The sequence below is a fragment of the Perkinsus marinus genome, assembly GCF_000006405.1.
Source record: "Perkinsus marinus ATCC 50983 genomic scaffold scf_1104296937060, whole genome shotgun sequence".
NCBI classification, from domain to species: Eukaryota; Perkinsozoa; order Perkinsida; family Perkinsidae; genus Perkinsus; species Perkinsus marinus.
The window spans coordinates 139,550-150,410 of NW_003213929.1; the positions used below are offsets into that span (position 1 = coordinate 139,550).

At 50.9% G+C, this 10,861-nt stretch overlaps 6 protein-coding genes across 6 annotated transcripts in view; 3 read left to right on the forward strand and 3 right to left on the reverse strand.

Annotated features, from left to right (window-relative positions):
- Positions 1-1,747, forward strand: part of Pmar_PMAR006958 (hypothetical protein) — a gene marked incomplete at both ends in the record, with an annotated part of 2,808 nt that extends 1,061 nt beyond the window's left edge. Inside the window, 2 exons of the mRNA XM_002783384.1 lie at positions 751-1,662; positions 1,707-1,747. Coding sequence (XP_002783430.1) covers positions 751-1,662; positions 1,707-1,747 — 953 coding nt within the window. The remainder of the gene's footprint in view (positions 1-750; positions 1,663-1,706) is intronic.
- Positions 1,748-1,846: 99 nt separating this feature from the next.
- Positions 1,847-3,505, reverse strand: Pmar_PMAR006959 (retrovirus polyprotein, putative; the record flags this gene model as incomplete). Its single annotated transcript, XM_002783385.1, has 1 exon — positions 1,847-3,505. One exon carries the CDS (start codon positions 3,503-3,505, stop codon positions 1,847-1,849), a length of 1,659 nt encoding a protein of 552 aa, XP_002783431.1.
- A 289-nt stretch (positions 3,506-3,794) lies between these two features.
- Pmar_PMAR006960 (gag/pol/env polyprotein, putative) lies at positions 3,795-7,141 on the reverse strand (the record flags this gene model as incomplete). Its single annotated transcript, XM_002783386.1, has 4 exons — positions 3,795-4,921; positions 5,646-6,032; positions 6,820-6,939; positions 6,985-7,141. 4 exons carry the CDS (start codon positions 7,139-7,141, stop codon positions 3,795-3,797), a joined length of 1,791 nt encoding a protein of 596 aa, XP_002783432.1.
- A 734-nt stretch (positions 7,142-7,875) lies between these two features.
- Positions 7,876-8,857, forward strand: Pmar_PMAR006961 (hypothetical protein; the record flags this gene model as incomplete). Its single annotated transcript, XM_002783387.1, has 7 exons — positions 7,876-8,007; positions 8,056-8,160; positions 8,249-8,379; positions 8,432-8,501; positions 8,552-8,614; positions 8,664-8,755; positions 8,803-8,857. 7 exons carry the CDS (start codon positions 7,876-7,878, stop codon positions 8,855-8,857), a joined length of 648 nt encoding a protein of 215 aa, XP_002783433.1.
- A 269-nt stretch (positions 8,858-9,126) lies between these two features.
- Positions 9,127-9,648, reverse strand: Pmar_PMAR006962 (multiprotein bridging factor type 1, putative; the record flags this gene model as incomplete). Its single annotated transcript, XM_002783388.1, has 4 exons — positions 9,127-9,163; positions 9,207-9,331; positions 9,382-9,487; positions 9,542-9,648. 4 exons carry the CDS (start codon positions 9,646-9,648, stop codon positions 9,127-9,129), a joined length of 375 nt encoding a protein of 124 aa, XP_002783434.1.
- Positions 9,649-10,546: 898 nt separating this feature from the next.
- Positions 10,547-10,861, forward strand: part of Pmar_PMAR006963 (hypothetical protein) — a gene marked incomplete at its 5' end in the record, with an annotated part of 2,118 nt that continues 1,803 nt past the window's right edge. The window contains 2 exons of the mRNA XM_002783389.1: positions 10,547-10,678; positions 10,727-10,785. Of these exons, the coding sequence (XP_002783435.1) occupies positions 10,547-10,678; positions 10,727-10,785 (191 nt within the window). The remainder of the gene's footprint in view (positions 10,679-10,726; positions 10,786-10,861) is intronic.

Here is a 10,861-nt window from a genome sequence, read left to right on the forward strand (position 1 = left end):
TGGATGACGGTCCTCATGATCCGTGAAAGCTAACGTCTCACTGCGGTCATATGATGTTAATGTGGGTGATTTAGAAGTGTCAGTTATGCTCGATACTGGAGCTGGTAGATCGTTTATCCACAAGTCTGTTCGTGATTCACTGAATTCTGTTTATATCCGTGAGGACTCGTGCTATATCTGCATCAGCTACTTTGGCTGATTCAACTGTCATGCGGTTCACTGAGGCTATTCGTGTGACAATTGTGACTCCACAGCCATCTGGGGCTGAAGCTGGTGTTTGGCTTTTGGTATCTCCTGTGCTCAGCTGCAATATGATTTTGGGCATGAATGCTTTGCGAAGTTTGTCGCTTCTGGTATTCGTGAGCAGCGATGCAACACTACTGAGAGCCTCTCTGACTGAAGTTGATGTCCGCCGTGCTATTTCAGACAGTGCTACTCGTATAATGACTTGTCAGGATAATCCTCCAGTTGAAGAGCAGCCTGTTGACTCGTCATCTTCTGGTTGTGCGAGTCCATTGCCTGACGACTCCTCACCTTCGTGTTGTGATTTTACGTCGCCGGACGACTGCGGAATGCCCGAGTTGCTTTATGACACACAGTTGTGCCGTATAGTTGATGGGCATGATGATGTAGAGGGGTTTAATAAGTTTGTATCTGCGACGATGTTGAATTGGGGGAGCAAGAATACACAAGATGATCTTGAGCAGTCACCTGAGTGCAATCTTGCTACCTCTTCTCCTTCGCCTTCAGATGACCAGTCTCCTTGCACTCTGCCTCCGGTATTCGGTGATGTTGGTTATGGGCAATCTACTGTATTTGTTGGTCTTACACCAGATCGTCATGTTTGCTCTGATGGCAGTACTAGAATGGCACTGCGTTATACTTATGATATTCCATGGTTATCTAATAAGAGATTGCCACGTCCCTTGAAAGAAGACTGGGCTCGTCTTTTCAAGAAGGATGCTATGTTGGTACAGAAGCTCAAGAAGGAAGGACATTTTGATGCTTATGATAATGTCTTCCGTAAATATGAAGACCAAGGAGCTATGGTGGAGATTCCTATCAAATCTGATGATTTTGCTCAGATTGATGCTGTTATACCACATTTTCCGGTTTATGCTCCGAGTGCGGTGTCTACGAAGGTTCGTCCCGTCATCAATGGTATTTATTATAGGGGTATCATCGGCAATGGTCGAGGAGATGAAGATCCGAAGGCTAATACTCTCCGTAGTACTATACCCTCTCTCACCGTGTTCCGTTGTTATGAGCACGTGTATTTGAGTGATTTGAAGATGGCCTTTTATCAGCTCGCTAATGCTCCAGCTGCTAAGTATGTTTTTTGCATTGTTTGGAACTCTCGTGTGTTTCGTCTGAGAGGTCCCGGTATGGGGGCCCCTCATGCACCATCTTGTTTGCAAGATGCGGTGTGTCGTCTAGGCAAACTTTCGGTTGCTAAATTGCCTATTCCCATTTCTAAGAAGCTCGAGTCGGAGAAGTTTGGTCGAAAATGTATCTGTTGGAAACCGTATATGGATGATGTTGTTCTTGGTGCTACTTCACGTTCACTACTTGATGTAGCTCATACGGCTTTCACTTCTGCGTGTGATCGACGAGGTTTTCCCTTCCAGCCTGCTAAGGAAAGAGATCGGCCTCCAGCTGAGGGTGAGAGCTCTGTTAGTGTGTTGGGATATGGGTGGTATCCTCAGGATGTCCTGGGTCCACAACGAGCTTCTCAACAACTTCCTAGTAGAGGAATGTTGCCAGCTAACCCGACATACTGTCGGGGGGTAGTTGTCACTCCTAGATCCATAAATAGTATCTTGCTGAGTCATCACGACAATGTCTATCACTGTATATATCCTCTCTGGCTGAGCAGCTCTATCGATTCGGAGCTGAGCTTGCCATCCGGTTCGAGGAAAGTACCAGAAGTTGAGAACTTCACTTCGGACTTAGAAACCGTAACCAGCCTTCTTTCACGCGGCTGTCTACGGAACCAGAACAGATGAGTAGGGGACGCATACGGTTCAACCTTGACCTTGTCACGCAGAGGCTCAGACACGACTCTACCAACATCAAGAGACTTTACCTGGCCGTCAAGTTCCTCGACTTCGAACATAATCATCATGTCTGGAGTGAGAGAGTTAAACTCGACCTTCATGGCCTGGTGGTCTTCTCCCGCGACGTCAGAATAGCGGGGATCAGGGCAATAGGGGACGCACTCTCCACGGCTGACAGGATCTTCCTCACCACGCAGGTAGACGAGGGAGCCATCGACGTTTCCAATACGGAAGGGGCCTAGGGCCACCCGGCCACCATAACCACGTAGCTGGACAACAAAAACCAAATCGCCCTCGTGCAGGTCGTTGCCGTAAGAGCCAGAGCGCCACTTCTCGGCGCGCGAGATAGCAGCAGCTCGGCTGCGATCTCTAGATCTTCGTTTCTGCTCAACGATGATGTTCAGCATGTTCTCGATCTTCTCCGGATCCGCCGGACCCGGATCATTATCACCGTAGACAACTTCAAGTAAGGTTTTAAGCTTCTTTCCTGTAACAATCTCATAAGGACAATAGCCACATCCATCTGCAGCAGAAGAATTATGGAGCAGTCGGGCAGCTGCGACGAGAGCCTTCAGCTGGACCGCACCGGTAATGACCTCGCCGGAACGACGAATGACATACTTAATCTCCTTTACCGCAGCCTCAGCGATACCGTTCCCTCTCGGCCAATACGGAGGTGATAATGTCCTCGTCACTTGATGACGTTCAAAGAGAGATTTCACAGTCGCCGAGCAGAAGCCTGCATCATTGTCATGGGTGATCGAATCAAACCACCCCCATCGGCTTACCCAAACATCGTAAAGGGCCAAGGCAGTCGACTGAGCAGACTTGTCATCGACCACGCACGCTTCAAGCCAGCCTGTCACCTTATCAACGACAACCAAGACATAGAGACCATTGAAGGGTCCCAAGTGATCCATAGCGACCGAGGAGAACCTTCTGGCCTCAACCGGGAAAAGGTCATACCGCGGGCTGGCAGCAGCGGCACGCGCAGCGTGTCTGGCGCACCCCACGCTGCAGTAGGCGTCGATGTCAGGGCTCATCTTGGGCCACCAGACTGTGCTCATCATGGCGCGGAGCATCCTTTCAGGGGAAGCATGGCCATCACCATGCGCTGCTCCCAAGGCTTGCGAGCGATCTCCTTCTGGGACATAAGTTCGGATCCGGCCCTTGGAGTCTTGGTAGACCCAGTCCGGATCAACTCTCCGTACTCGATTAGAATTAACGAGACCGATAAGCTCAGGAGGTACATCTTCCTCAAGTCTTTGACCCGCAACAGGGAGCACGGCCACGCCATCGTCAGTTGGAAGGCTGTCGTTCATGAGAGCCTCGTCGTCTTCCTCAGAGCACAGTGAGCTATTGTCGAAGTTATCAGACACCAATACAGCTATTGTACTGTACACCCCCATAGTGTCAGTATCAGCCTCGGCGAGAACTCTCGAAAACATATCCGATAGGCAGTTCTCAGAGCCACGACAGTGAAATATTCTGACGAATGGGAGCACATCAACAACGCTCTCGACCCATCGACACCAGCGTTTATACCGGACTTGATTACGGGTGAACTCGGAGTAGTCAGGGACAGCCTGAACTTTGTGAATGGCAACTGCACTGTCGGATTGAACAACGACAGGCGCTCGTCTCCCGCTTTTGGTAGGGATTAGCAGCAGCACCCTCGCTCTGCGGAGACCCTCTACCAGGGCGAGACCTTCACAGTCAAAGGTTGCATAACGTTTTTCATGCCCACGGAGACGACGGCTGCCGACCATAAGCACAGGCTGTGCTGTGCTGCACAGCACCATGTTCAGCCAAAATGTCCGGCGTCGGGCCAGAGTACTCAGAGTTTAGATCACCCATATCCGAGAGTGCGCCTGGGCACTCACCGAAACGTACTCTCCACAATACATAGGATATTCCACAGTCGCTGGCATCTGTCTGCAACACAAATCCTTCGCCCTCCTCGAGCTCAGAGTCGATCGGTTGAAAAGCGAAGACATGCTGCCGCAAGGCCGATCTCAGCCAATCAAAGGCAGCATCATGCAGGTCGGTCCATTTGTAGGGCTTATTCTTCCCGAGAAGATCTTGTAAGGGAGCAAGATTCACTTGTAACTCACCTTGACCATAAGCCGCTCTTAGGTAGTTGATAGTCCCCAACACTGACTGTAGCTGCTGCCTATTGAGAGGTCTAGGGAGTGACTCCAGAGCCGCCACAGCCGCTGGCTCCGGTTGCCACCCATTGGATGACAGTCTCATTCCGAGAAAGCCGATGATGTCGGTAGGAGGTTGAGTTTTCTCAGGGCTGATGGGAATATGGTAGTCCGCCAGACGCTTACAGATAATCTCGAGAACAGCTCTCGTAGTTTCTACAGAATCACCGCATATCAATATATCGTCGACAAAGGTCAGAACGACAACTCGTCCCTTGAACTTATCGAGCTCAGATATACCAGATAGGATCCAGTGTATTTGACGACTCCACCAATATGGAGCCGTGCACAGGCCTTGCGTAAGAACCTTCCACCGGAAGGTATGGTATCCCAAGGTAGCGCCTAGAAGCTCAGAAGACTGCGGAGACACTCGTACCGTGTAGAAGGCATCCTTCACATCCAACGAAGCAAAGGAGGTAGCCCAACGAGGAATCTGAGCTAGTAAGTGCTCAGTATGGGCCTCATCGGGGAAGCAATAAACCGGTAGACGTTTGTTGACAGATCTTAGATCCGTCAACAACCTCCACGCGCCGCTTCTCTTGCGCTTCAGAAAGCATGGGGAGATCCACTGATCAGGTGGACCGTCTTTGTCGATGAACTCGATGTAGCCCTTCTTCTCATAGTCACGGAGAGTCTCCTCCGCGATCCTACGCTTTTCTGGAGCTAGTGGATACCCTCGGTGACGTAGTGGGAAGCCGTTTCTTGCACTCAATGTTGGCGACAGGTAGAGGCGGTAGCTGATCGCCTCCATTTTGCTTAACACTGATTAGTCCCAAAGAGGCCACCTGGGGGATATGTGACCTATTCAGCTTCGGGCATGGTGAGAAGACAATATCTGTCTTCGCAAAGTCAAGTTTTGCTTTCAAAAGGCGGAGGCAGTCTATCCCGGCGATGACATCAACATCCAGTGGTAAATTCTTCACCAGATAGGCCTTGATCTCCAAGGTGGCAGCAGAAGGATCCGTCTTGATAAGAAGCGAGACCGGTTTCGCTGTGCAAGTTCCACCAACACCAGTGATTGTGATATCTGGCCGTGAAGGATCAACATGAGAGCAGGGAGTAGAAGAGCGATTCGACCCTACCAAAGTGACTTGGCTACCGGAATCCAGTAGTGCTCTGAAGGGTTTGGATTTTGCTCGACCATCGTAGAGGTTCACAAGTAATAGATCATGTTCTCGTAGTTGACCACTCACCTCCCCGGCGATGCTGTTATGTCCGTCCCCTGAACTCGCCGGCACGGCATATGAAACCGTGACCGCCGTAGATACGAAGTGGGATGTACACTGCGGATCACCACACTGGTCTTGCTGTGGGCTCCCATCTTTCTCAATAGCGACACTGCTCTTCACCACTCTCTTCGGACATTCCGAAGCTCGATGACCTTTCTCGTTGCAGTCAAAACAGCGGCCCTCCTTGAACGCTAGGTCCTTCTTAGGATCACGCTTGTTGTTCTTGACGTCAACCTTGGTAGGTTTGGCGCTACCCTGAGAGAATTTGCCATCAGCGACCTTGTGCTTCTTCTTATTACGGGCCTTTCGTGACCCGTCAGGTTGCTTCTGGTCGGTGTCACCCGACTTGGCTAGGCCTTGAGGAGCATGGGGATCTACATTAGGGTCGCCGCTTGGACTGTAGTATAATTCAGGTCCCACTCCTCGCTGCTCAAGCGCTTCCGATTTCAGTGCGGACAACTCAGCCTTCGGCAGCACACGGAGAGCCAGTCCTGACTCTCTCATACACATGACAGTTTCGTAGAACGCGTCGTAGTCGCCTGCCACCGACAGCTTACTCCACCACAAGGTCATGAGACGTCGCCATGATGCGTTAGACAGCATAGCGCTCAGCAGTCTGTCTCGACGTTGAGGCCACGTGATACCACCATTGGTCACAAGTAGCGTCCATAGCTCTTCCTCTTTCCCGAGGAGAGAACATAGGGTGTCATTCTCGACAGCTACGATAGATGACCAACCCGCCATGACTTTGGCGATAGAGAATCTCTATTAGAGATCTTCGGCCGTTCATCATTGATGGCCTTCCGAACCAACTCGATCCATTCGCGGATCACGGTGGTATACTCCACGTAGTCACTCTTGAACTGAGAACGTTGGTGACACCAACTTGGTGTTCGGATGCCTTCGTCAGGTCACAGCCATGCCATTTGTGCCATCCCGCTGCCGCAAGGTAGTTCGACTGCGAGCACACCGAAACCAAGCAACGTCGTAGAGCAGAGGTAACAGATAGCGGGAAAAGGTAGACCAAGGTGAGTAGTTCGACAGTCGGGCTAGCCCTAGAAGCTGAGAGAGATCTGTCGAGTTTGTCGCAGAAATCACCAAACTTTTTCGATCGGCTGGTAGCATCGACTTGACGTGGGGTTTTCTTGCTGTGCTTGGCACTTCTAGAGCACGGAGAGTTAGGTAGATAACCGATATCCCAGTTCTCACTGAACTTGTTGATATTGGTGCCAAGAGCTTGGCCATCTCGACCGATAAGAGAGGTCGTCGATGAAATCCAAGGGTTTTTGCCTACCCCCAAGATAGTGACTAGGAGCTCGTACGTACTCATCATTAGAGCACCCTCTAGGCGAGGTAAGGACAAGTTCGCATCCCCAGCACGAGGGTCGGCCTCGGCCATCAACGCATCAATGGCCGCCAAGTTGCGCTTAGTGTGATTCGCCACACCTAGCGGTGGTAGCAAGATATCCGATGACAGGGGAGTAGACTGACGGCTCCCATATCTCTCATGATCATCCCTCTCCGAGGCTTTGTCATCTTCGTCAGGGCCATCATCAGACTCGGTGCCGTTGTCGTGGCTCTCCTCTTCCTCATAGTCATCAGCGATGTCTTGCCCATGACCCGTCCTAGTAATGATAGCCGATACCATGGTGTCGGGAACGGGGCAGGGTGGTTGCACATCCTCGAAGGCAACGTTCCCTGCCCCACGGTGGGTGCCGATTGTAACTCCGGAACCTTTTGTTCCGCTAGAGATACGTGATACATCACTCCCCACTTCCTCAATACTCAAGTCATTACCGCTAATAGATGCCATAATCAACAGGCAGAGTAGTGGAGACATAAGGGGAAAAGATGCAATGATCAATGGCGTGACGCCCTTCTCCTTGGAGACAGTACGCATGTCATTGCGCGGAGTAACCGATAACAAGTTCGGTGGAAAAGTAAAGACATACAACTGATAGCATTGTCGTGATGACTCAGCAAGATACTATTTATGGATCTAGGAGTGACACCCGTGTCTGTCCTACTTCTCTGCAGTGGTGAAGTTATTAGCAATGCGGCCGCCACCAAGATCAGGTCGGGAGCTCCCTAGATATCTGGGCACGCCCTCTAGCCTACCAACACGGAATGGGGAGGCAGCACCGGAGGCGATCAGCTTGCATAGTGGCATGGTGGAAGAAGGAGGCTCAGAGAGGTCATGCCACTGTTTCCGTCATCTCACAAAGGTCATAGCATCTCCATTCCAGGCGCCAGTCCTTCCTGCTAGCCACTCAGTCGGCGATCACCAGAGTCAGACCACGACTTGATGACTTTAGTTTCGGGTAGGGTAGTATCAACTACTGGTGTTGTGGTTGATAACGTGGTAGGAGTTGGACGCAAGTCATGGAGCTTGCCAACGACTGCATACCTCAGCGGCCTGCACAGTTGTGGGTGTCAGAAAGGCTCTTACATGATTCTGAGCAGTTGGCCATCGCCAGTGCTCTCTTCATGGGAATTGCATTTGCTGGGCTAATGGTAGTATGCTGAATACAAGTAGATGTGATGAGAGTATCGTCTCGGTAGGTTCCATCTGTCGATTGGCTGGAGCGTTCGGAGCAATACGCTATGATTGTCGCTCCCATATACGTCACTTTTATGAGCCTTTCGGGTCTGTCCGCCCTCTGCAGCGTCACGGCCTCATATGCTCGTAGTCTGGCATTTAATAAGTGACCATCATCACCTACCATACCTCATCTTCCTCTCAACCTACGAGTAGGTACCTTACCCTATGCTACCCCGTTTCGTGGCCGAGCTCAAGTCCGGTGGCTATTGGATGTTCTTTCGCGAACCAGCCTTCTGGTTCCTCACCAGTGCTACTAGTCTCGTTTGCGGTCTGGCATGTGGCGCGTAGGTATCTGTTCAGGCCCTCTTCTCAAACGTATTCGCTTTACATTTTCAGGGCCCTTCTATATGGTCTGAAGCATGCCCTTGTGGCTCTGGTGCTTTTTTTGTTAGTACTATTTTGCCAGGTAAAAGGTTCCTATCTGTCCATGTTTCGGATCATGACTCAATTTTCCAGGCGTACATTTGGATCTGGTGGCCAAGGATGTTGAGGTCCCATCAGGAGGAGATGCTCGCGGAGGTAGTACCTGCTTGGCCAGTGTTATCAACAAGCCCATGCATGGTATCAGGTTCGAGAACGCGAATTCGCCCGCTCCCAGAGGAGGTTCAAAACGAGCCGCAGTTCAGCTAGTACGGATATGGGCGCAAGGACGTTCAACAGGTCGGTACTGTGTAATGCGCTTAACAGCGACTTGCTCTTTTCCGCAGTTATCGTGACGAGGGTCTTAGCGGCGAATTCGGTTCCGTGATGGGGATGGTTTGATATAAGGGAATCCACTCATTTTATTCGTCCTCGTTCCTATCACGCGGACTGTCACATTTTCAGTCATTGTTGATAACAGACAGACACAATCTCACAGAAGGGGTCGTGGATGTAATCGTTCGACAATATTTCATTTACTTAACTCACTTGTGATTGTTACAACCAGGAGAACGGCATCGTTTTTTATGCTGGTCTCCCTCATTTTCTCCTATCGACGACCGCATACATTGGTTTGTTCCATCTACAGAGGATTGTGTTCGCGGGATCATCTAGGCTCCGTTAGGGATTGCCTTGCCAGACTCATACCTGAGCATAATAGATGAAAATGGTTGCAAGTTGGGACCCGTACTCATTAATGACGGTGGGCTTCTCGTTGATTGCCTTAGCTAGATCAGCTTGACTCATCTTCTTAGCCAACCTGGCCTGCTGAAGGGCGTGTCGGAACTCAGTGCTGATATGAGGATGCTTGTACACCTATAATCACAAGACAATGAGACACCTCAGTCTTCGTGTCACTATCCTACAGCGTTGTCCTGATCGAGCTTGGCAGCATTGGCGGGAAGTCCCTCCTTGGTACTCATGTTCTGTCCGCCGCGCCACTTAGCGGTCACTTCAACGTCTTGACCAGTCCTGAACCGACCAAGGGTAAATAGAGAGCAGCATGGGGTCTAAGTTGGTCATCACCTCCTGGCGTCGTTTACTGCAGTCCTGCTCGCTGGGTTCTTCGGCCGACCCTTGTTGAGAACCACAGGGTTCCAGTCCTGCGACACATCAGCTGCCATACGAACCATTTTATTGAGATATAAAGCTTATGTTCAACTGCAAAGATCCATTGAGTTCTTCGGGTGGTTATATGTCTCTAAGCTATCCATTTGTTTTAGCGCGCGCCATTTCGAGATTTCGCACAGGTCCCCGGATCTATTGTGGGGTTGCGATGAGGACGACGGCGCCGACATTGGCTAACGCGAGGCAGAGGAGAAGAAGGGAAACTTGAGCCAAGATGGCTACGGTTAGTGACAAACGAACTATAGCTACCTCGAAGTAATCATGCTCTAAGTTCCGCTATGTGGCTGCGTACTACTAGAGAAAGCGCACGCCCTAAACCCTTACACTATCCCTGGCAGCGGTCATTTTCTATTTCGTCTGGTAACGGTCTCGCGGATAAAACTGATGATCACAGCACATGTTCCATGGGGTTCGATCCGACTTGAGAGGCGCTCACTATCACTTGTTATCATAATAAGAAAGAGTTGGGTACCCGTCGGGGTATAGTCGTTGGACTTTGTGGAAAGGGGAGCCCGTGTCTGTCCTACTTCTCCGCAGTGGTGAAGTTATTTGCAATGCGGCCGCCACCAAGATCAGGTCGGGAGCACCCTAGATGTCTGGGCACGCCCTCTAGCCTACCAACACGGAATGGGGAGGCAGCACCGGAGGCGATCAGCTTGCATAGTGGCCAGGTGGAAGAAGGAGGCTCGGGTGCAGGGACTGACCATTCAGAGAGGTCATGGCACTGTCTGCGGTATCTCACAAATATCATAGCATCTCCATCCCAGGCGCCAGTCCTTCCTGCTAGCCACTCAGTCGGCGATCACCAGGGTTAGACCACGACTTGATGACTTTAGTTTCGGGTAGGGTAGTATCAACTACTGTCGTTGTGGTTGATAACGTGGTAGGAGTTGGACGCAAGTCATGGAGCTTGCCAACGACTGCATACCTCAGCGGCCTGCACAGTTGTGGGTGTCGGAAAGACTCTTACATGATTCTGAGCAGTTGGCCATCGCCAGTGCTCTTTTCATGGGAGTTGCATTTGCTGGGCTTATGGTAGTATGCTGAATACAAGTAGATGTGATGAGAGTATCGTCTTGGTAGGTTCCATCTGTCGATTGGCTGGAGCGTTCGGAGCAATACGCTATGATTGTCGCTCCCATGTACGTCACTTTTATGAGCCTTTCGGGTCTGTCCCGCCTCTGCAGCGTCACGGCCTCATATGCTCGTAGTCTGGCA